Source organism: Diadema antillarum, unplaced genomic scaffold (genome assembly GCF_040938485.1).
Source record: "Diadema antillarum isolate AM-2024a unplaced genomic scaffold, OU_Dant_1.0 scf00000146, whole genome shotgun sequence".
NCBI classification, from domain to species: Eukaryota; Metazoa; Echinodermata; class Echinoidea; order Diadematoida; family Diadematidae; genus Diadema; species Diadema antillarum.
Window position 1 is genome coordinate 634,667 of NW_027271035.1, and position 20,813 is coordinate 655,479.

The window sequence follows — 20,813 nt, forward strand, 5'->3', positions numbered from 1 at the left end:
CGTACTGTTGTGATCTTCGAATAGATCGAATCTTGAAGATTGATGAGAAATAGTGTTGTTATGCTGTATATTTTTGCTTTGTTTGTGTTTCTGTAGATATGCACCCCCCATGTCGGCCCTGTGCACTTTCAATCTAACTGAAATTGATACAGTGTTCGACACAGGCACCTTTTATGGTTCTGATGGTCAGACAGCAAATGACCTGTGGAGAGAAAACAGTAGCCCTCCTAGCCCAAGACCAGGATTAGATGTGAGTGACACACCATTGAGAGCCAGCTGCTTCTTAACATTTTTTGAATGAGTTACGCTTTTACTGTACTCTATACTTTATTCATAACATTTTGCCCAATGCTCAAAATACAGTATGCATCCCCCCAAAAAAATATCACAATATCGTATTTCCACATTGATAACTTTCAATATCATTAAACCATCTGAATGCTATTTCAGAGTCTGAAAATGTAACATCTTAATACCTCTATTTTTCAGAAAACCTCATTCAATTTGGTTAAGTGGTCACAGAGAAATGTGGATCGTTGTAAAGTTTAAAAGTTGTAAAGTTTCGTCCAAGTTTAGCACTTAGATCATAGATGCTCTTGGAACTGTGTATTGATGTGTGAACACAATGGACAGAACTTGGAGGGAAGGGATTCCTGAAATGCTCTACAAAGATCCTCATTTCTCTTTGACCACTGAAGCAAATTGGGGCTTTCTGTAAGCTGTAAGATGTTTGTAATAAGTTTTTGTTTCATACCCTGAAATTGTATTTAGATTGATTCACTATTTTTAAAGTTATTGTTGTGGAGAGTCCCGTTGTAATTTATTATTATTATTATTTTTTTTTTGACATACAGTATATCCATGGAGAATAAGCTCTCTGCTCCCCATGACGTAGAATTTACTTTGTAGCTCTACTGAGCCAAAGTGGCTCGAGTGAGTGCTTGCAGTCATTCACAGTACGATGTCTATAATGCATTGTTCGTCACATGTAAACATTTCAGTTTTTCATCTTTTCTCTGAAAACTAGTGGCTGTACAAATGTTTATGTTGGCCAAACTTGGCGGGGATCATCAGGGGGGGGGGGGGAAGAGGGGAATCAGATGGTGGTGATGCATATCCCCATGGGCCTGGTATAGGGCATGGCCCAAGCACCCCAAAGTTTAATTTTCCTTTGATTTTCATGTCCTCTGGAAAAACTGGTGACTGGATTTTGACTAAACTTGTCAGGAATCATCAATGGATTATAGTTTATACAGATGATTGTAATGCCCCATAGTTGGCACCTGGTGGGGGACCCAAATACCAAAAGAAGCTAAGTTTTAAACTTTTTTTGACATTTTGTGTTTTCTTCCTAGAAACAGAATTCTGGATTTTGATGAAACATGGCAGGAATTGCTGGGGGGGGGGGGGGGATTTTGATTTGTACAAATACTATTAGTTCCCAGAGAGGTACCTCTAGGGTAAGCCTTGGTACCCCAAAGTAGAAATCTTCATGATTTATTTTCAGCAGTCCCAGAATCTAAAGATTTTTGTCGAGCCCACCGGAGGTGAGGGGAGAGTAAGGGATCGCCTGCTCTGTCTGTCCGTCCGTCCGTCATCTGTCCGTAACGCTACAAAAACTTCAATAACTCTTTACTCTGGGCTTCAATTGCAATCAAATTTCGAGGGAATAGGGGTCATACAAAGTTTCACATTTTACCATAATATATGAAGGTCACCTTAAGGTCAAAGCTCGCAGGCAGGGGTCAATGAACTTTTAGAGCCCAATTTTAAGTTTTTATGGCGCATTTCTATTATGGGTCATAACTTTTGATCCATAACTCCATTTGTGACCAAACTTGGATGGGAGATGTCCCTTGGGGAGTGGATGCTCACCACAAGGTCAATGGTCACAAGCATGGAACAACAAACTTTTAGAGCCCAATGTTAAGTTTTTATGGCGAGTTTCTATTATGGGTCATAACTTTTGATCCATAGGTCCGTTTGTGACTAAACTTGGATGGTAGATGTCCCTTGGGTAGTGGATGATTACCACAAGGTAAAAGGCCACAGGCAGGGGTCAATGAACTTTTAGGGCCCAATGTTCAGTTTTTATGGCGCCTTTCTATTATGGGTCGTAACTTTTGATCCATAACTCCATTTGTGACCAAACTTGGATGGTAGATGTGTCCCTTGGGGAGTGGATGGTCACCACAAGGTCAATGGTCACAAGCATGGGTCAACAAACTTTTAGAGCCCAATGTTAAGTTTTTATGGCGCATTTCTATTATGGGTCATAACTTTTGATCCATAACTCCATTTGTGACCAAACTGGGATGGTAGATGTCCCTTGGGGAGTGGATGGTCACCACAAGGTCAAAGGTCACAGGAGGGGTCAACAAACTTTAAGGGTCCAATGTTAAGTTTTTATGGCACATTTTTTTTTTGCCATAAATTTTTATGCTTTTATATCTCTTTTTATCTGTTTTATCTCTTTTTTTTTAAACTGTTATATCCCATTCGTGTACAATTTCTTGTACGCGAATGGGCGAGACACATTATGGCACTTGCCTTGTTTGAATAGGAATTGTCTCAGGCAGATTGCCACAAACATGAGGTATTATGCTTCGGTGAGAGCTAGACACACCTTTCTCTTGTTGTATGTAAGAACTGGACCATTTGCTTCCAGCATTTTCTACCAGCACAGCATTTAGCATCTATAGGACAGCACAAAGATCTCTTAACTCTCCCTCCATCACTATTAATGGTAATCTGCTGTCTATTTTGCTTATGAATTTTCTGCATATGTAACAAAGGATTAGTACCGACCATATAGCCGGTGGTTGTAAGATCTGGAGCATAAAGTGCAGTGTGACTTGGTGATGAGAAGGAATCTTGTATGTATCATTTCGTGTTTGTCTTGTTTCTTTTAAACACTGCAGTGTGGTAGTCCAAATACTGCAGACACATTTTTCCAGCGAGATTATCCCAATCTCAAACCCGATGCCACTGAAGAAGCTGAAGTGACACGTGATAGGGATCGTTTTTCTAAGCTCGCCTTGTTCAAAGAAAATCCATACACTCTGTTGATTGGTTCAGGTAAGACTGAGTGAAAATTAATTTCATATCTCACTAATTTCATCTCACAAATATATGTGACCTGTCCTCACATTACCTTCATAACATTTCAGTCCCCAAGAAAAATACAAAATGAAGTGATATATGTCTATTTTGTTATCCATGTTTGAAATACTGTAGAATCTGTGTATGAGGCATTGTTTTTGCTTCTGTAGGTTGGGATATATACCAAAAGTGCAAGATGCACCTTTTTAATTATGAACAAGCACAGCAGGATCAGCACATGACCTCGAATGGACAGAGGGCCATCTAGCCTAGTGTTAAGATTTATCACCAAGTGTAGCTCATTAGGAGCTTATTTGCCTGTCCTCAATTATAGCTACCGTAAAACGAGGAGTGTTTCTGTGCATTTTAATTTCGTGAATTGCGGGAGAGCCAAGATTCACAAAATTAGAATGCACGCAAGAGTTCTTGTTTACAGTGTATGCATTGAATGTTAAAGGCAATTCGCAAAAGTTTCATATTGAGAAAAAGGCTGTTGGCTCCAATTCACAAAAATTTCATGCCACGAAACTATCATGTTTTACAGTATCACATATTTGCATGTAACAAAGCAAAATGTCATGACAAAGAAACAGTTAAGCCTTGCAAAAAAAAAACAGTGACAATCTTTATTGCTCTCATACATCCAAAAAACAATTAAGAATGAGGGACACATCTATTATTTGTTCTCCTTGAACATGGCTTTAAAGGGGTCAAATGAAACCTGTTAGTTCTATCATATATGTTAAGATAGAAGCCATTCAAAATGAATTCTAAAGAAAGGCAAAATCAGCAAGAGGAATAAAATCTCTGCAATTTTGTAAACAGTGCCTGCACATTTCCCAGTCACAGAACTCTTCAAGTGCTATGTTTATACATCTTGGTTTGCAATTCTGATATAGGATAAACCAATTATGCAGTTGTAGTCTTGAATTTGGTATTCACGTCTCTGTTGTCAGTGTAATTTTCTAACACTCCTGTTCCTTCATTTTAATTTTTGTAGAGAGTGGCTGTTTGTACCAATATCGAGTTGAAACAGATATACTTTTGGAAAGTTGTGCGGTAAGTATGATGGTATGACAGTATAAAATGATAAGTGGAGGGGGGGGGGGAGTTTATTTACCTTTGGACATTTTATAGTTTATTGGAGAACTGCAGACCAATATTGTATGTATTGTAAACTAGTGGTACAGTCTGTAGCAAGGCATTATGGAAATAAGATGCAATGACACTTTACTGGTTTCCTTTGTGTGTGTGTGTGTGTAGGGGAAATACTGGTTGAACATAAGTAAAACATGAAACTGCTACAGTAAACAGTGAGTTACTTTGTAGTTAGCAGCCAGCATGCATACTTGGAATGTGGAGCTCAAGTACTAATGGCTGCAGCATCATCAGTGAAACACTTTGGAAATTAGCTCACCATTTTTTTTCTTTTTATTGTGATATTGTAACAGCTAGGCCATATATTGAAATCAATTAACATATCGAACAGCAAATATTTGAGTGATTAGTTGTTGTGATATTTGTTGATTGCAATTCCTAGTAAAAATAACAGTGCCTTTTAGTAGCTCACCAGCAAGCATTCACCACCCAGCATTCATCGTCCGTCTTGTGACGTCTGTTTTGCATTTTCCATTGTACATCATGATAGATTTTTTACATTTTCAGCTCGTACAAGAGAGAGTGTACTATCAAATTTCTTTATACCAGGTCCTTTGGTGGCCCCCTTAGGACCAGAACCAAATTGGGGACCAGTTTTCACATTTTCATCTTCATTTTGAAAACGTATGGTCAGATTTTCTACAAACTTGGCAGGTATTACTGTATCACCAGTGTGAAAGAATTTACAAGTGGACACCTTCTCCCCCCCCCCCCCCCTCCCCCAGGTTTCCAAAAGCTCCCAAAGTTTGCTATGTTCTTGTAAGGGAATAGCTTGCAAGCTAGAATACATCTGAGATTAACTTGTGATATTCTTGTGAGCACAAGACCCATTGGGTCTCTTGTTTAAATACTCAAGGACTTCTACACCACTCAACAAGAACAAAACCCTCCTAATTGTTCTTTAATTCCCAGAAATCAAAGATTGTACAACAGTTTTGTCTTTTAGTTCTTTTTACTTGTGGATAACGCATTGTTACCCCCTCCTCCCCCCCCCCCCTTAAAAGAGCTCTTATGTGAGATGCAAGAACTCCCGCAAAAAGAATAGTAAATAATGAATTATGAGAATTTTCCTATATCTGGGATCTGTCACTGATATGCAGTGAAATATTTCCCAATGGATGAAAAGTAAATTGGTGACTTCTGGTGGCATTTAGGCAGGAATGCATAAAATGAAACGTCTGTATGACACAAAGAATTTCTCCCCGGGGGAAGATTAAGAGGCCACACCAAAGCACCTAGCCATTCTAGACAGGTGGTTGTTAATACAGGTTTGATTGTACAGAATAAGAATTCATCATCATTAGTCTCATGGCGAGTAGGGAAAATCTTAACCTCAAGAGGGCTACCCTTAAATTTACTGTTTACGCCATGTATTTCGCAGTTTAAATTTTCACAAATTTGGAATTCCCGACGATTTTGGGAGTGGTTGAATTTGCGATCCTGGAGTCCTGCACTGAATGGAGAAATGTACACGCGTATAACGTCACATTCACATTGGGATCAGAGTCAATATTTTTGCGTGTCTTTAATTTCGCGAATAGCACCCCACACAAAATTTGCGAAAATAAAAACCTCACGAAATATTCGCCGTATTTGCTGGGGGGATGTTGGCTCGCAGTACATGTATCTCAGACTGATTCATTCTTTTTTTCCTCTTCCTACATTTAACCTAAAGGTATATGAGACAATTACAGGACTAGCTGTACCACCTGCTACAGCAAACGGTGCTTACGATCTGTACATGACAACAGTTGAAGGCATTTATGCTGCAAATGTGGAAGGTGAGACTTTGCTTTTCTCCACCCCTTCTTTGCCAGTCTCATGAGAACTCAGGGAGAATGACAATCCCATGCTTATAAATTATACAAGATGTCACAGTTTCTGTTGTCGTGTCTTTAAAGGGATAGTACAGTATTGGTGGAGATGAGAATTTGGCTTTTAACTTTTTGCGAGATACCAAGAAAACACTTATGATATAGTACTGAGCATACCATTTTAAGAGGAATTCAACGTTTATTTGATGAAAATCGGGTTTGGAATGAATGAACCATCCCAAAACAGAGTAAAACAAAGCGATTGTAATAAAGTGTGGGTCCCACACTTTATTAGAATCGCTCTTTTCTGGATATCTCAGCCATTTCAAAACCAATTTTCATCATATAAACGTTGAATTCCTCATAGAAATACATGCTCTTTCATATTTCATAAGAGGTTTCTCATTATCTCACTAAAAAATGTTAGAAACCTGAAATTATGTCTCAACCAAAACTGTACGATCCCTTTAATCATCTGTATCATTTGACACATCTCTTTAATACTTGGCCTTACTCTGGCTTGTCTAGCATAAGGCAGATGAGAATCATATCACATATACCTTCCAGCAATTTGTGAGCAATGTAGAGGCATAGTATCTTTGCACTATGTACAAGGACTGAAGGCGTAATGCATGGTGTGAATGTAGTAGTGTACTACTGGCTTTCTGTTTAGATATTTCACACAGCATCACCAGCAGAAATGCTGGGCATCAAAGTGTACCAATACTCTGAGTATTATGTTTGCTGTATTTGTAGAATATAATTGAGACAGCCCTCTGCAAAATATTAGAATTTTTTGTCATTCTGATTTTTATTTATTAGGGTTTAAATGTAAATTTTAAAGAGTGAAAAAAAAAACACGACTTGAAATAGACTAGTCAATCACCCGATTCTTTCAATCGAATGATCACGCTATCAATATTTTTCTTCTGTCTTAAACGATAGTGATATGCACACCGCACATGTTCTTCCATCAATACCTCGCGAACTGATCGACATGGAGTCTCGATATTATTCGTAAAAACGTAAGCGTATAGCTAGAGTATGCATGCTGTACATCAGTAGTGGCGCTTACAGAGCTCTATTGCCACATTGTTATAGAGATATGATGATCTGATATATCAAATTATGTATACTTTCAGGGGCTATCACAAATGAATTAAAGCTGTGTGTGTGTGTGTGTGTGTGTGTGTGTGTGTATGCATGTGTTCTAGCTTCACACAAATTTGATTTCCAGGGTATTGGTACACTGTAAGTCAGGCCAAGAATCTGTTTAGTTAAAATTTGTTTCTTTGCATCCAGTTTTGCAACAATGATGATATTTTGGTGGAATAAAAGATTGGATAACAACAGCCAATGTGAGAGTTAAGACTACATTTTATGTACAGGTACTTAAACTCATCAAGGATGAACTGATTTTTTAAAAAAATTTTAAATACTGTAATGGCACATTTCCCTTAGACACCTGCAGTTGGGATTATAAAATGGTGATATGTACTCTAATCAAATGATTGGCTGGGAGTGGATAAAAGTGGATAAGAATGGATAAGATCGCTCGACTCTGAATCACTTGAGTGTGGTGTGGGTTCGAGCCCAACAAAGCCCGGTATGCTTGCCCTTCATCAAGGCACTTTGTCCACATTGCTGCTCTCTTTACCCAGAGTCTTCACATACAAGTTGTAAGTCTTTACATAAATCTGAGAGTGGCCAAAGTCGCTCATATGTAGCTCTATGAAACTTTCAAATCCATTTCATGAAGTCTCATAAGTGTATCATATTATGAGAGAAGAGTCTCTCATAAGACTTTCATGAAACAGACCCCAGGAGTATATATGGGTACCTGGTAGGATGAGAATGTTTATGTAGGTTGATCAGCATTGTGAGCTCCTGTTAGATAGCGACTGGTTGGAAGGCTCCCCAGGGAGTGGAGAGTGAGCACTGTCAGTGCTGGTCAGAAATAGTGTATCCAGTGATGAGGGAAATCATTATCTGTAAAGGTGTATTCAATTCTTAGCAAGTCTGAAATGTGCGATTTAAAAACTAGCTATTATTATTATTATTATTATTGAGAGCAATGGCGTGATCAGTCTTTCATTTCATCCAGTACTAACAACCGCTCAGAATTTGCTCAAATATGCGCGTGAATGTAGCTTGCCGTGATCGCATTCATTAATGTCACAATTGCATACATTAGCGGTGTGCACTCAATTAGTTACAAGCATGCGTTCATATCACTTATTTACTGTAAACAACTTCTAAGCATGTGTGGACATTTTTTCGAATATCTTGGCTTTTGAACATGTTGTAGCTGACTGGTATTCACCCATAAAGGTACATGTGAAATGTTTTTAAAGACCTATTTTATAAAACAAATAATGCACGGGTTTAAGTTTGTGATGTAGTGGAAATGCAGGTCACTTTCGGGTATTCACAATGTTGTGCATGTTACACCATTGTAAAAACCCTCGAGTGCACTGCATCATTACTAGTGCACTCACACCTTTGCATTATGTGTATAACGTAACCAGTACCGGTACTCGTCTTTAACAGGTTAAGTGGTATGACATCATACAGGTACCGCTAGCCTGAGATGGATAGACAATCAGATGATGGCAGTAGGCCTACCTTATGTGGGACACTGTAATTCAGTATTTATCAAGTTGATCCACATATTTTATAATTCATACAGTTTCTTTGTACTCAAAGCAAAACTTGCAGCCCCTGTGCTATATGTGATTGCATCTATTCACATGTCTATCAATGGTGTGTTCATAGTCTGCGCTTTGGAATTAAAAGAGTGTGAGGGCATTTATTTCTCTCTCCTTTTTAATACTTAAGAATTGAAGGAGATGCAGTGAATGGAAAACTGAGGAGATGTGGGCTCATTTTGTTTGAAGAAATTTATTTTTGAAATGTAATAAAAAAAAAAAACGAACAAACAACCAAAGCGCAACTTGCTGCTGCCACTTCCTGGTTTCTTCAGGTGACAAGCAAAACAAACAACAACAACAATAAAAAAGGCCTTCAGTGCAATTTTCTGCTTCCACTTTCGGGTTTCGTCACCTAATAAGCCAAAAAAAAGGAGAAGAAGAAGAAGAAGAAGAAAAGGCTTACCTGCACTTCTATGCCGGCTGCTACACCACAAAGCTTAACCACATTTTTTTTTTCTGCTGACACTTCCTGGGTAAAGTTGGGGGTGGGGGTGAGTGGTTAGACCCTATGTATCCCTATATGTTATCCACAAGTAGTGGGTGCCTGAGCAGATACAGAAAGTTATTTGATTATTACCACAGAAGTTGAAGTACATTTTTGGTAATTGAAGTCACATTCACATGCTAATATTGGAACATATTTGAGCTTTACAAGCAATATCACTTGAAACACATTTAATGCAGTGTTTGTGTGAGCTATGATTAAATTTTATATTTGTTTGGTGTTCGTCTGTTGGTCTATATTGTGAATAAACAGAAACAGCTCTCAGTCCCGATGAGAACCTTACCACACATGCGAACACAGTGGTGGAACTGATTTACCAAGGAAGTAGAGATGAGGTTTCTTTTGATCTGAAGAATGAGACTGTGCAGATCCTGAAGAATGGGACTCTAGATGAAACAGACCCTGCCATCATGATATTTGAGATTCTTGTTCTAGAAAATGATGCAGTCAACTATGGTGATTACAGATTGAATATCACACTGGGTAAGAATATGATTTTCACTCTCAAAAGCATCTTTGTTATGTGATTGCATCAACCACAAGTGTCTGATTTGGCTCCATGTTTGAGTTACTAGTAACTTGACTGAACAGAGTTGAAATAGGCATACAGAATAACATAATAATGATTGAATACACACTGGACAATATACTGTACTGTATATGCCAAATATTTCGCAAGGTTATTATTTTCTCGAATTTTGCGAGTCGGATGGTATATTCACAAAATTAAAGACATGCAAAAATAATGACTCAGATCCCAATATGAATGTGACGCACATGTATACATTTCTCCTTTCAGTACCGTACTGTAAGATTGCGAATTAACCACTTGCAAAATTGTTGAAAAGTCTGAATTTGTGGAAATGTAGACTCACTAGCGATACAGTAATTTTCATATTCAATTTGTGACTCAGAATGGTTTGCTTTTAATGCATTCTTGTACAGGACTAAGATACAAGTAGGTTACCTATTTTTGTCAAGTGGGAGGAAGGTGGGGAGGGATGTTAAAACAGATGCCAACGTCAAATTTAATGATGTCCAAACTTAAAATGGCATGTCTCCTCTGAAACTTACATGAACTGTAATTACTGTATACTAGTACTGTAAAGGCAAACATTTTTGTGTGTATGGAATATTTGTAAATTTCAAGAGGAGCCAAGATTAAAAAAATTGAAATGCACATGAAAGTTCTTGTCTACTCTATAATGCACTGTATACCAGTAAAATTGATGAAAATTTCATGGTGCAAAAAAAGGCCATCAGCTCCAATTTGCAAAATCTTATAGTTTTTATACAATACTTTAGTGGTAAGGTTGAAAAAAAAAATCAAAATGAGGGAGCAAAACAACATCAACGTTTAGATCAGTTAACTGTAAATATACACATGTCTATGAACGACCTTTTTTTATCACACTAAATACTTGTTTCAGAAGAAGGCAAAAGAATACTGGTGAACTGCATTCAGCAGTATACAAATGACGCACAGGTCTGAGTGCGTCAGTCGGAATTATGTGCATAAGGTAACTATGGAATGCTTAACCCACGAGGTGAAGCCGAGTGGGTTTAGGCTAAATTCCATAGTTACCGCATGCACACTATATTCCGACTGACGCACGAAAAGACATGTGCATCATCTGATTTATAGAATGGGTAATTTTCTTGCCAAAAAACCATTTTTCTATCGTGTTACCCGATGACATAATTACTGGATGCATTTCCTTTTGGCTTGGCATACACATACCATGTATCAGTTTTTACTGGACGCACAGCCAGCCATGCATCAGTAAATATTATACAACGTCCAAGTAGATCCTTGTAATTTGATTGGAGGATTGTTGGTGACGTGATATTCAATAAGTACTCCATTCAACGCGCGTGCAATTTCGGTTCTATTTTTGCGTGCAACTTGGTTCGATTTTTTCGTTCTATTCCACGGTTCGAGAAATTGTATGGTACTGCGTGTACTGTGTGTTGCATATTGAGGATCGCATGCAGCTAGCACAGTGTACGTGTGCGGTACATGCATGCGCGTACGTAGGCCTACTATAGTGCTAGTGTACGTGTAATGTGTATGAGCGCTGTGACCTGTGTATCTACACTGATTGCACAAGCCAGAAAGAGAATCGCAGTGCATCCAAATGTAAGTATGGCTATATTTTTCATACATATATAGACTTCTAGGCCTACTTAGACCAAAAAGATCTACTTGGACATTGTATAAATCAAATAGTGTATGGTCTTTACTCGTGCAATGGAACGAGATTTCGCACTCGGTGAAAGATGAGGCGCACTATTCAACTCGGCTTCGCCTCGTTGAATAGAGCGCCTCTATCTTTCACCTCGTGCGAATGTTTATTGCACTCGTGACCATTCACTATTTGTATACTGATGCATGGTTGTTTTAGCCAATAGGCGTCTCGTACTGGGTGCGCGAACGCTTGCTTAGTGCGCGAATCTTTGTTACAAGTACACGTACTCTTGCTACAAGTGGGCGATAACATGTGTACCGCTGTGACTCAGCTTGCGGCCAGAAAAAATCAACACATAGCTCTCGACCAATGAGATTGCAGGATTCTCGCTGCCCATTCTATTATCAAATTTAGTGTAGGTTATCATACACACCTCTAGAGATGAATCTGAGAATGGAAGATTATATATGCTGGCCTTTTTTTTTTCAATTTGATTCCTTGTTGTTTGTTTATTCAGATAATGAATTGATTTCATCAAATGAATGGCAGGAACGCATAGATGAACATAATCTGGTCTTACAGGCAAATTATACAACAACTGAACGCTGTCCGAAGGTAAGATGCTGTGTTGGGGCTATAGTTTGTATTTTTGGCATTAACTAGACATACCATTTAAAAAAAAAAAAAAAGAATATGGATATAAGACATGAATACAGTTTATAGATTTCCATAAACTTTGAAATTTGAGCCCCTTGAGGTTTCATACCAGGAAACATTTTCTCATTTGCTGACATAATGTGAGAGAGGAGAAAAGGCGTCTAATTGTACTCCATAATCCATTGCAAATCTCCCGTAGAAATCAAGGGTCAGTGTTCTTTTCCTAACTTCTGTCAGATGCTCATCTATGAATATTAGTTGGTATCAGAATGTGAAGTGCTATTGAAATCTGATGTCAAACAACCAAAACAGCTTATAATGTGTAAATGATGTGTTCTTTTACTGCATTTTGTCAATAAGCTACCTTAAATCATCTTAGCAAACATAATGTAAGAATAGTGTGTCATCATCAATAAGCCGTTGAGGTCAGACTGATTTTGCTGCAACATGCGTTTCCAATGGACACTTGCCCAAGTATACTCGGGAATCGTCCATAATGGGTTAACTACATAATTTAATGTGAGTTGCAGTGAGCTGTGTCTTCAGTTGAAAACCTGTGATTATTGATGTTTTATCTTAGTCCTGCACTTTGAACTTATTACTAGTAGATGCGGACTTTGAACTCGTCACTGTAGATTTGGGGCATCACTTAGGGTCAGGGGATCATGGGATGAGGTCACCTTCTGAATTTCACGGTGTATGCAACAGAATCAGGAAGTAAAACTTCACATTTTATCACTTCTTTAACCATGGGACATTGCGGTAGTACAGGACAGTAGACATATATTTGGTAAAATCAGTTAGTGTGGAATAAATGAAATATCTGTAGTTTTCCTACAGCATATTGTATGCAGTCCCATGTCATTCATCCTCCTTACGCTTTTTATTTTCAGTTTTAAGTTCTGTTTACTTCTTTCATGGTTCCCAACCCTGTCCATTCTATTAAAAATGGTTACTGGGAGAAAAGTTGCTATGGTTGTTAACATTATTAACTAGAGAAGCACTCTGAGAGCACAGACCTCCACCAAGTAGCTCATTTCCACCACTGATCTTGCTCTTCCACAGAGATCAGTGATTTCCACCCACAAGTACATGTATGCTGAAAGTCGCGTGATTTCCCAATATAGAAGCCTTTTGTTACATTGTCAATATCCAATTGCGTGGCAAGCCTCGCCCTTGCAGAAACTCCTGAACCCCCTAGTTCATTGACCCTACCTGCCAAAATATCGAAAATCCTTCATAAAATCCACAAAAATTTGGGGATCACTACCAAAACTTAATAATCTGTTCATTGTGTCATTCTCAACTTTTCCTGTAAGTTTCATCAAAATCTGGTTACAACTTTTTGAGTTTATATTGCATGCAGACAAACAAAACAAACAAACAATTTAACAAACCAAACAAACCAATGCCAGTGAAAACATAATCTCTACCTTGGCTGAGGCAATAATGGAATACTGTAGGGATTTATTCTGACCCAGAAAGGGGGTGAGAGTAGGGGGCATAAAAGAATAAGGGGGGGGGGGGGGCATGTGCCCCCTTTAATTTCTTATTCTAATTTCTTATTAATTCCTGGATCCACCGCTGTGAATTTCTTATAGCAGTTTGTTCTCCCCTCGGTAATTAGGTATATCAGCCCTCCATAAGCCAGTGCATCAGCCTCTGCATATTCACATACAAACACATATATGCACACACACACACACACACACATGCACCCTACCTATCACATACACTAGCTCTACCTATAGTTCTTCCTCTCAAACCCAAAGGGGCGTCACAAGACACAACTTTGTATTTTCCTCCTCTTTTACTTCTCACTGATTACAGTCTTTGCAATAATGGAAACTTGTTAAACTCACCCAAGCCTAGGCATCCATCTATGAATATTCAGTTATCAGCCACTATTTTCTTATTTGCATGTGCCAAAAATATATATATAAAATTTTAATCATAATCCTTCCATGAATATTTATATTTTACAACTTGAATTTGCATGAAAGTCCATGCAAAGCAAATTGACTATTTAAATGGGCTAAAAGTCAGCTAACTGGATATAGCCAGCTGATTCCAGTGTGCTTCTTTGAGCATGCTAAGCTGACCGAACCCAAGCCCTTCTGTCTAACATTAGGCTAAGGGGATTCTGTGCAGATCAAATTTGTTTCTGAATTGAAATGTCAAAACTAGCCTGTATTATACCAATTCTACTGCATCAGTTACTTTTCTTGCTATCACAAGATTCAAGATGTGCAAGTTGATGAAATCAATGTCAATGAATTTTCATACTTTTCATGCTGCAGGAAGGAGAGGTAGGACAGGAAGGCTCATTTAATATGTCTGTGATCTCGAGTCTTCAAGTGTTCCAGTACTGTCCTGACTGCACCTACTATAATGACGCCATGACCAGATCTTGCAACGGCCTGTGTTAAGAGCAAAAACACACACTAATTAGCGCACCTGAGATAAACTCTCAAGTGAGCTGTTGTGATTGTTCATTGCTCAGTATCAGCATATTGGTGTCCCATGTGCATCATTCATAAACACTTTACGCTTTCAACAATTTTCTTAAATGAGTCAGTAAAAATCTTTAATAGAACCAGAAACGATAAAGCTGGGGATGCCCCCTTCCCCTTGGGGCCAGGGGGACCAAATTGATCCTTATTCAATTTGGGGTCCAATTCTACATTTTCAGCTTGTTCTTGGAAACCCCATGACAGCTTTTAACAAAACTTGGAAAGTGGCGTCCCTAAGTTGATAGGATCGTAATTTGTTCAAAATGGAATGAGCGCCATGCCCCTCCCCCACAGGGGGTGCCAAATGCCTAAATTAGGAATTGAGAAACATCTTCTCTCAACCCAGAAGTGACAGCACTCCCTCAGTGCTATGAGAAGTAGATTGATGACTGCAGTTTCAAGTTTGTTCATGATAATTCAGATGATGTGTCAGATGATGAATGATGGATATTAAAGAGAATCTTCAAAAAAATCCTCTTTTATAAAAGCAGATATGCTCATAGTAAATACAATGTGCATTAGTAAGTGTACTTTCAGTTTTGTTTGTTGGAGACCCAGGGGTGGCCCTCTTGCTGCAGGAACAAACTGGCAGCCAGTTTTTAAAATTTGATCTTCTTTTTGAAAATGCACCGTAAAATTTCCTTCAAACTTGGCAGGTATTATTACCAGTGTTATAAAATTATGCAAATGGATACTTTACCTCTTTTAGGTCCCCTGTAGCTCTTTATGTTCCTCTTGGGTCATAGTCTCCAAGAATGTGTGGGAGGTGAACTTGCGATACTCAGGTGAACATGAGACCCATGCGTCTCTCTCTTTTTTTCTTTTTCTTTTTTAAAAACAGTTGATGGGAGATGTGCTCCTCCCAAGATTGTGCCATCGCTGTCAAAAAATAGTTGCTTGCCTTAGAGGGCCAATGAAAATTAATAATTCATAATGCATGTATTTACGAAAACAATATCATGCAGTCTATTTATGGATAAGGCAAGATTTTCGTTTGGTCCTAAAAATTAGGGTTTGCCTCTATAATGACTGAAAGGCTTGTCACTTCTCTTCGTAAGCATTGAAAGAAGAGCAGAGCACACACTTTAGTGTTCGTATGCAAACCTAAAAAATGGGCAGCTTGAACTCCCAAGTTCATTGACCCTACCTACCAAAATATAAAGGATCCTTTATAAAGATCCATAAAAATTCCAAGATCACTACCAAAATGTAATTACATGTATCTGTTCCTTGTGTCATCCTAACCCTTACCTGTTGTGTGTAAGCATTCCCTCCCCTCTAGTAATAGGCAAAACACTCTGTACCTCGGATAGGACATTGAATGGAGGTCCCATGTGTGTGTTTACAACACATGCACGTAAAAGATCTCACTTCATTCATTCATCGCAAAGAGCAGGGTGCCAACCTGAAGTGGTCCCCCTACCCACCCACACAAGAAAACAGATGAATGATACCGACCCCTCATGGCTCGCCCCAGGTTCTAGTAATAGTCAGCAAATGGTATCAACCAGGCACAATGTGAATGAATGAATGAATGAACATGCATCAAAATCCGTTCATAACTGTTTGAGTTATTTTGCACAGCGACAAACAAACAAACAAACCCCAATGAAAACTATAACCTTTTTCCTTGGCGGAGGTATCAATGATAATAATAATAATGATAATGATAACAGTAATAATAATAATAATAATAATACAATGCATGTGTATTGCACCATTTGTCTAGTAAATCTACTCCAAGATGCATTGTCAAGCTGGAAAAAGAGATTTTTTTGAAAAATTGGGGGGGAAAAAACAATAGAAAACCTGTCATTCCTCACATGGTTAGCGTAGCATGTTTCATCAAATGCTCCACCCCCTGATAAACTCTGGACTTGGATCCCAAGGGAGGCACATCCCAGGGGGATATGGTGTCTGGTGTACTACTGACATTCAAAATGCAACCAAAAAAAAAAACTATTTTAAATTACCATGACTCTTTGGTGCTTTATATTTGTTATGCAGCTGGAAAGGAATTCACTTGAAGTCAGTATTTCTCTGACATTTTGAATGGTTTTTATGTTTATTAATGGAAAACTGAGCAAAGAGAATTGGATTCCCTGGGGATTCGAACCAGAGAGCTCTTGATTGCCAGCCCGGTGCTCTACTGACTGAGCTATAGAAAGCCCTAGTTCCGTGTTTGTCCCCGAAACCCTTAATTCTCAATGCTCGTGTGGTCAGACGCTATAGCAGTGTGTTTGTATGTGACACATACGCACACAATTGAACCAGGCATAAACCCAAAGGATAATTGAACTTGGTGATAAATGTGAGGGATCACTGAAGCGATGCAACTTTTTGAATATGTAATAAACACAAACAAAGGGAAACTGACCAGAAATAGATAAGATTTATTAGTGGAAAAATGAGCAAAGAAAATGGGATTCTATCTGGATTTGAACCTAAGACCTCCAGATTGCTAGCCCGGTGCTCCACCGACTGAGCTATAAAAAGCCCTATATTAGTGCAATGTTCCTCCCAGCGTTTATGTTTCTCAGAATATTGACATACAGTGTATTTGATTTCCATGCTTACATGCATTCTGTTTGAATCACTGTTGTTTTTCCTTCACTCACAATTAGTGCCTATCTATATTTTGTACTCATAATTTACTGTATTATATTTTGTGTAATTGTATCATTATGGTGAGTAATGTAAGTGTTTCTTTATTTCATTATTATCAATTTCTTTACTGTGTCTATTATTATCATGAGAGTGTTCATTCTGTGTACTCTGTGCCATATTTCCATACTAATGAACAAATGCAGAGACTCCAACTCTCCCGTTTTCGACGGGAGATCTCCCGCCGAAAACCCATTTTTGCAAAATCTCCCGTTCTCCCGTTTGAGATTTAATTTCTCCCGCCCTGGCTCTTTGTCTCCCGTTGGAAAGGATTTCTTATTTTATTTCTATCGTGTGTTGAAAAAATAAGCCTTAGATAGCACCAGAGAGCATGTAGAACCCTAGGAACTTCGCGCTTCGCACACGTCAAGTTGGAGTCTCCCGTTTGCTAGGGGTTTCAGGCGGGAGAATCTCCAGATCAGAAGGTGCTTTGGGTTGGAGTCTCTGCAAATGCATGAACAATATACTGGAAATACACATTTAAAAGAATAAGGGAGGAAACTATAGGGTACACTTTGCCAGAGGCCCCCATTGACCTTGGAAACACAATGTCCATTAAAGCTAAATAATTAGCTGAGTAATTATTTTATGCATATTTTGTGCAAATTAAAGATATGTAATAATGAAAAATAACATGTCCTTTATATATGTAATGACACATGAATTAATCAAGTTGTGAATGTATGTTTATGTATTTAGAAAATTTACAGTATTGTTATGTAAATTTACCAATACCAATTATCACATACTATTCAACTCTACAGTGTACTAAAATGAAAAAGTAAGCAAAATATTAGAAATACACACTTGCACAGGACCTATAGGCACAAACATTACATTCTGCTGTCTTCTATTTTCCCTAATATTGTAACTGTAAGTATTATTACATATATATTTTCTTTTTTTTGGGGGGGGGGAGATATTTAGCATACTATATATGCAATTTTTTGTGCAAAAAGAGGACAAAGTACAGAGATGAGTGCTGCCTTTTTGGAAATGAGAGAGAAAGCAAAGAAATCATTTGCAATTTTGACCAAACATTTTTTGAATTGACTTGAGTTCTTACATAATCTTTTGCACCATAAGTGACCTTAGACCTTTATCCAGGAAATATAATTGGAAAAAAAAGTCATATTTATTTATCTTATATCTCTATAATTTTTTTTTTTTTGGTTTTCCATCAATTGCAAATTTTCCCTTGATTATTATCAAAGTATATGTAAGTTTGAATTGCCATGATATGCTTACATTCCAGTTTACTCTGAAAAAAAAAGTACGAAAGACTTTTATTCTCTTGTGATTACAATGGTTTCATTTTTTTTTTTTATTGTTTAAAATTGTAATGTATTTTATCGCTCTCTAGGTTTTACTCAGTAAATCTTTTTACCATGTGATAACATAAAACAGTTATGCTCTTTTCATGTATATCATAGTTTCCAAACTTTGTTCACTTTCGATATGAACCAAAAAGAAGTATGGAGCAAGTGCAACATCAATTTCTGTGCAAGATTCATTAACCCATTGAGAACGGACTGATTTTTGCTACAACACACATTTCTCATAGACACCAGCAGAGTATACTCGGGACTCATCTTCAATGGGTTTAGAAATGCAAGCCTCTGTGAATTGACAGTTTCTGATTGCACACAAATATATGTAGTAAAGAGTAACTTTGATGACATGTGCATACTTATTGACATGTAACACCACACAGGTACAATGTATATCAGGGGCGGATCCAGGAATTCTGTAAAGGGGGGGGGGGGGGGGGGGCGTGACTAATATTTCTGGTGCCACTTCCGGGTTTCATTTCATTTTTTTATTTTTATTTTCTTTGTTTTTAAAGAAAATTAAAGGGGGGCGTGCGCCGGTTGCGCCCCCCTCTGGATCCGCCACTGTAGGCCTATATCCAATATGGGCATATATGGTGTTACAATGTGCGCAAGACTTGAGGGGGGAAAAAAAGGAGTAAAGCAAGAATCATAAAAATTGTCAGTGGGTGCAGATGTGCAGTGTTATTAGGGTTAAAAACAGCATTATGGCACTTTGCTCTGCATATTTATCTAAGATTATGCTGCTGCATCTTAGTCACTGGCCTTGGATCAAATTACTATGAAATTTTTGTACAATCAAGCCTCCCATAGCAACCACCCATCAATAGTGGTTGCCTGTTATTTGTGACCTCAACAAACTCATCCATAAAAGTGGAAAAGATCTTGTTTACAGTGGCCACCTGACGCCTAGTTTGTCTCCAACAGGTTACATTTTACTGTATATCGTGCACTACAAACTTTTCTCTTGTAGATTGTAATTACTATTTCACGCTATTAGTTGTTTTTTTTTTATTCCTACTACATAAAGGGACAAGCAGATTACCATTTGAAATTAAATGAAAGTTAATTATGTGTATCTCACACACACACACACACATGTGTGTATATTTATATGTACTTTTATTTTATTCTATTCCTTTCTTCCTTTTTTTTCTTTTTTTTTGTGCATGTGTGTATATCTGAGATACCAGAAGTGGAAATGCCTTATAACCATTTACAGTGATATTTTTTCTGGTGACAGGTTTGAGATGTGAATCCTAGACATCACATATGATGAAATCAGACAGACTGTTAACCTGTGTATAGGGGACGGCTGTCTGCAAAGACCACCTTTTGTGTTTTGCTCGAGTGGCTGATTGAGCAGGTCTTACTGAACTATTGTTACATTTGATAAAAATCTTATCATTTTACTTTTAGCCGTTAAAGTGAAATAATACCAGTTTTCTGTGATGTAGTGTGTGTAAAAAAGACACACACACAAAAAAAAAAAGACAAAAAAATATTTAGCTATTCTGCCCACATTGAAAGACTCATGCTGCTCATGGCAGATGTGTAAAACAGTGTATGATTGAAACTAATCTTTATGTGTGATACCAACTTTTACCTGATCATATATAAACTATAGATTTGTATGATTTTTATTGCTAATGATATTTGTATATTGGTAAGACTGATGTGTAATTTTCTCAGCAACTAAAAGATGCATGAGTTTACTGTATAAGCAAGAATGAATATATATGCATGTAATTTCTTCTGCGGAACTTGAGTTCTGCAAAAGTGTATATTTGTATAAATGCGTAATGAGTTTTGTGTGTTTTTAATTCTGTGGAATCCAGACATGCACTACTGGAACAAAATATTGGCATGCTTTTATTTTAGCTCTGGTTTTTGGTTGCGCGAAATGCATGAAAATTTTAACACCGCACAAATGTCCACTTTTACAGTAGCTTATTTCACTGACAAAGCTAGAACACCGGTATAAAGTGGAATATTGTTTAATTTAATTGTAATTTTCTATTTGTGTCATATGTCTGCATTGTCTAGCATTGATAGCAGCTTACAATGTGCATGTTAGATGTCTTGCTCGTAAATATGCAGATTAATTGTAGCAGTTGATTACAGAGAACCCAAGGACTGGATTCCTTCATCGATTGTCCATCGTCATGC

At 37.8% G+C, this 20,813-nt stretch overlaps 1 protein-coding gene across 1 annotated transcript in view; it reads left to right on the plus strand.

Moving 5' to 3' along the window:
• The window catches only part of LOC139721662 (semaphorin-5B-like), a 54,914-nt gene extending 36,488 nt beyond the window's left edge, over window positions 1-18,426 (plus strand). The window contains exons 11-17 of the mRNA XM_071632989.1: window positions 97-250; window positions 2,922-3,078; window positions 4,103-4,161; window positions 5,936-6,041; window positions 9,543-9,773; window positions 11,997-12,094; window positions 14,437-18,426. Of these exons, the coding sequence (XP_071489090.1) occupies window positions 97-250; window positions 2,922-3,078; window positions 4,103-4,161; window positions 5,936-6,041; window positions 9,543-9,773; window positions 11,997-12,094; window positions 14,437-14,565 (934 nt within the window). The 3' untranslated portion in view covers window positions 14,566-18,426. The remainder of the gene's footprint in view (window positions 1-96; window positions 251-2,921; window positions 3,079-4,102; window positions 4,162-5,935; window positions 6,042-9,542; window positions 9,774-11,996; window positions 12,095-14,436) is intronic.
• The last annotated feature ends 2,387 nt before the right edge of the window (window positions 18,427-20,813 follow it).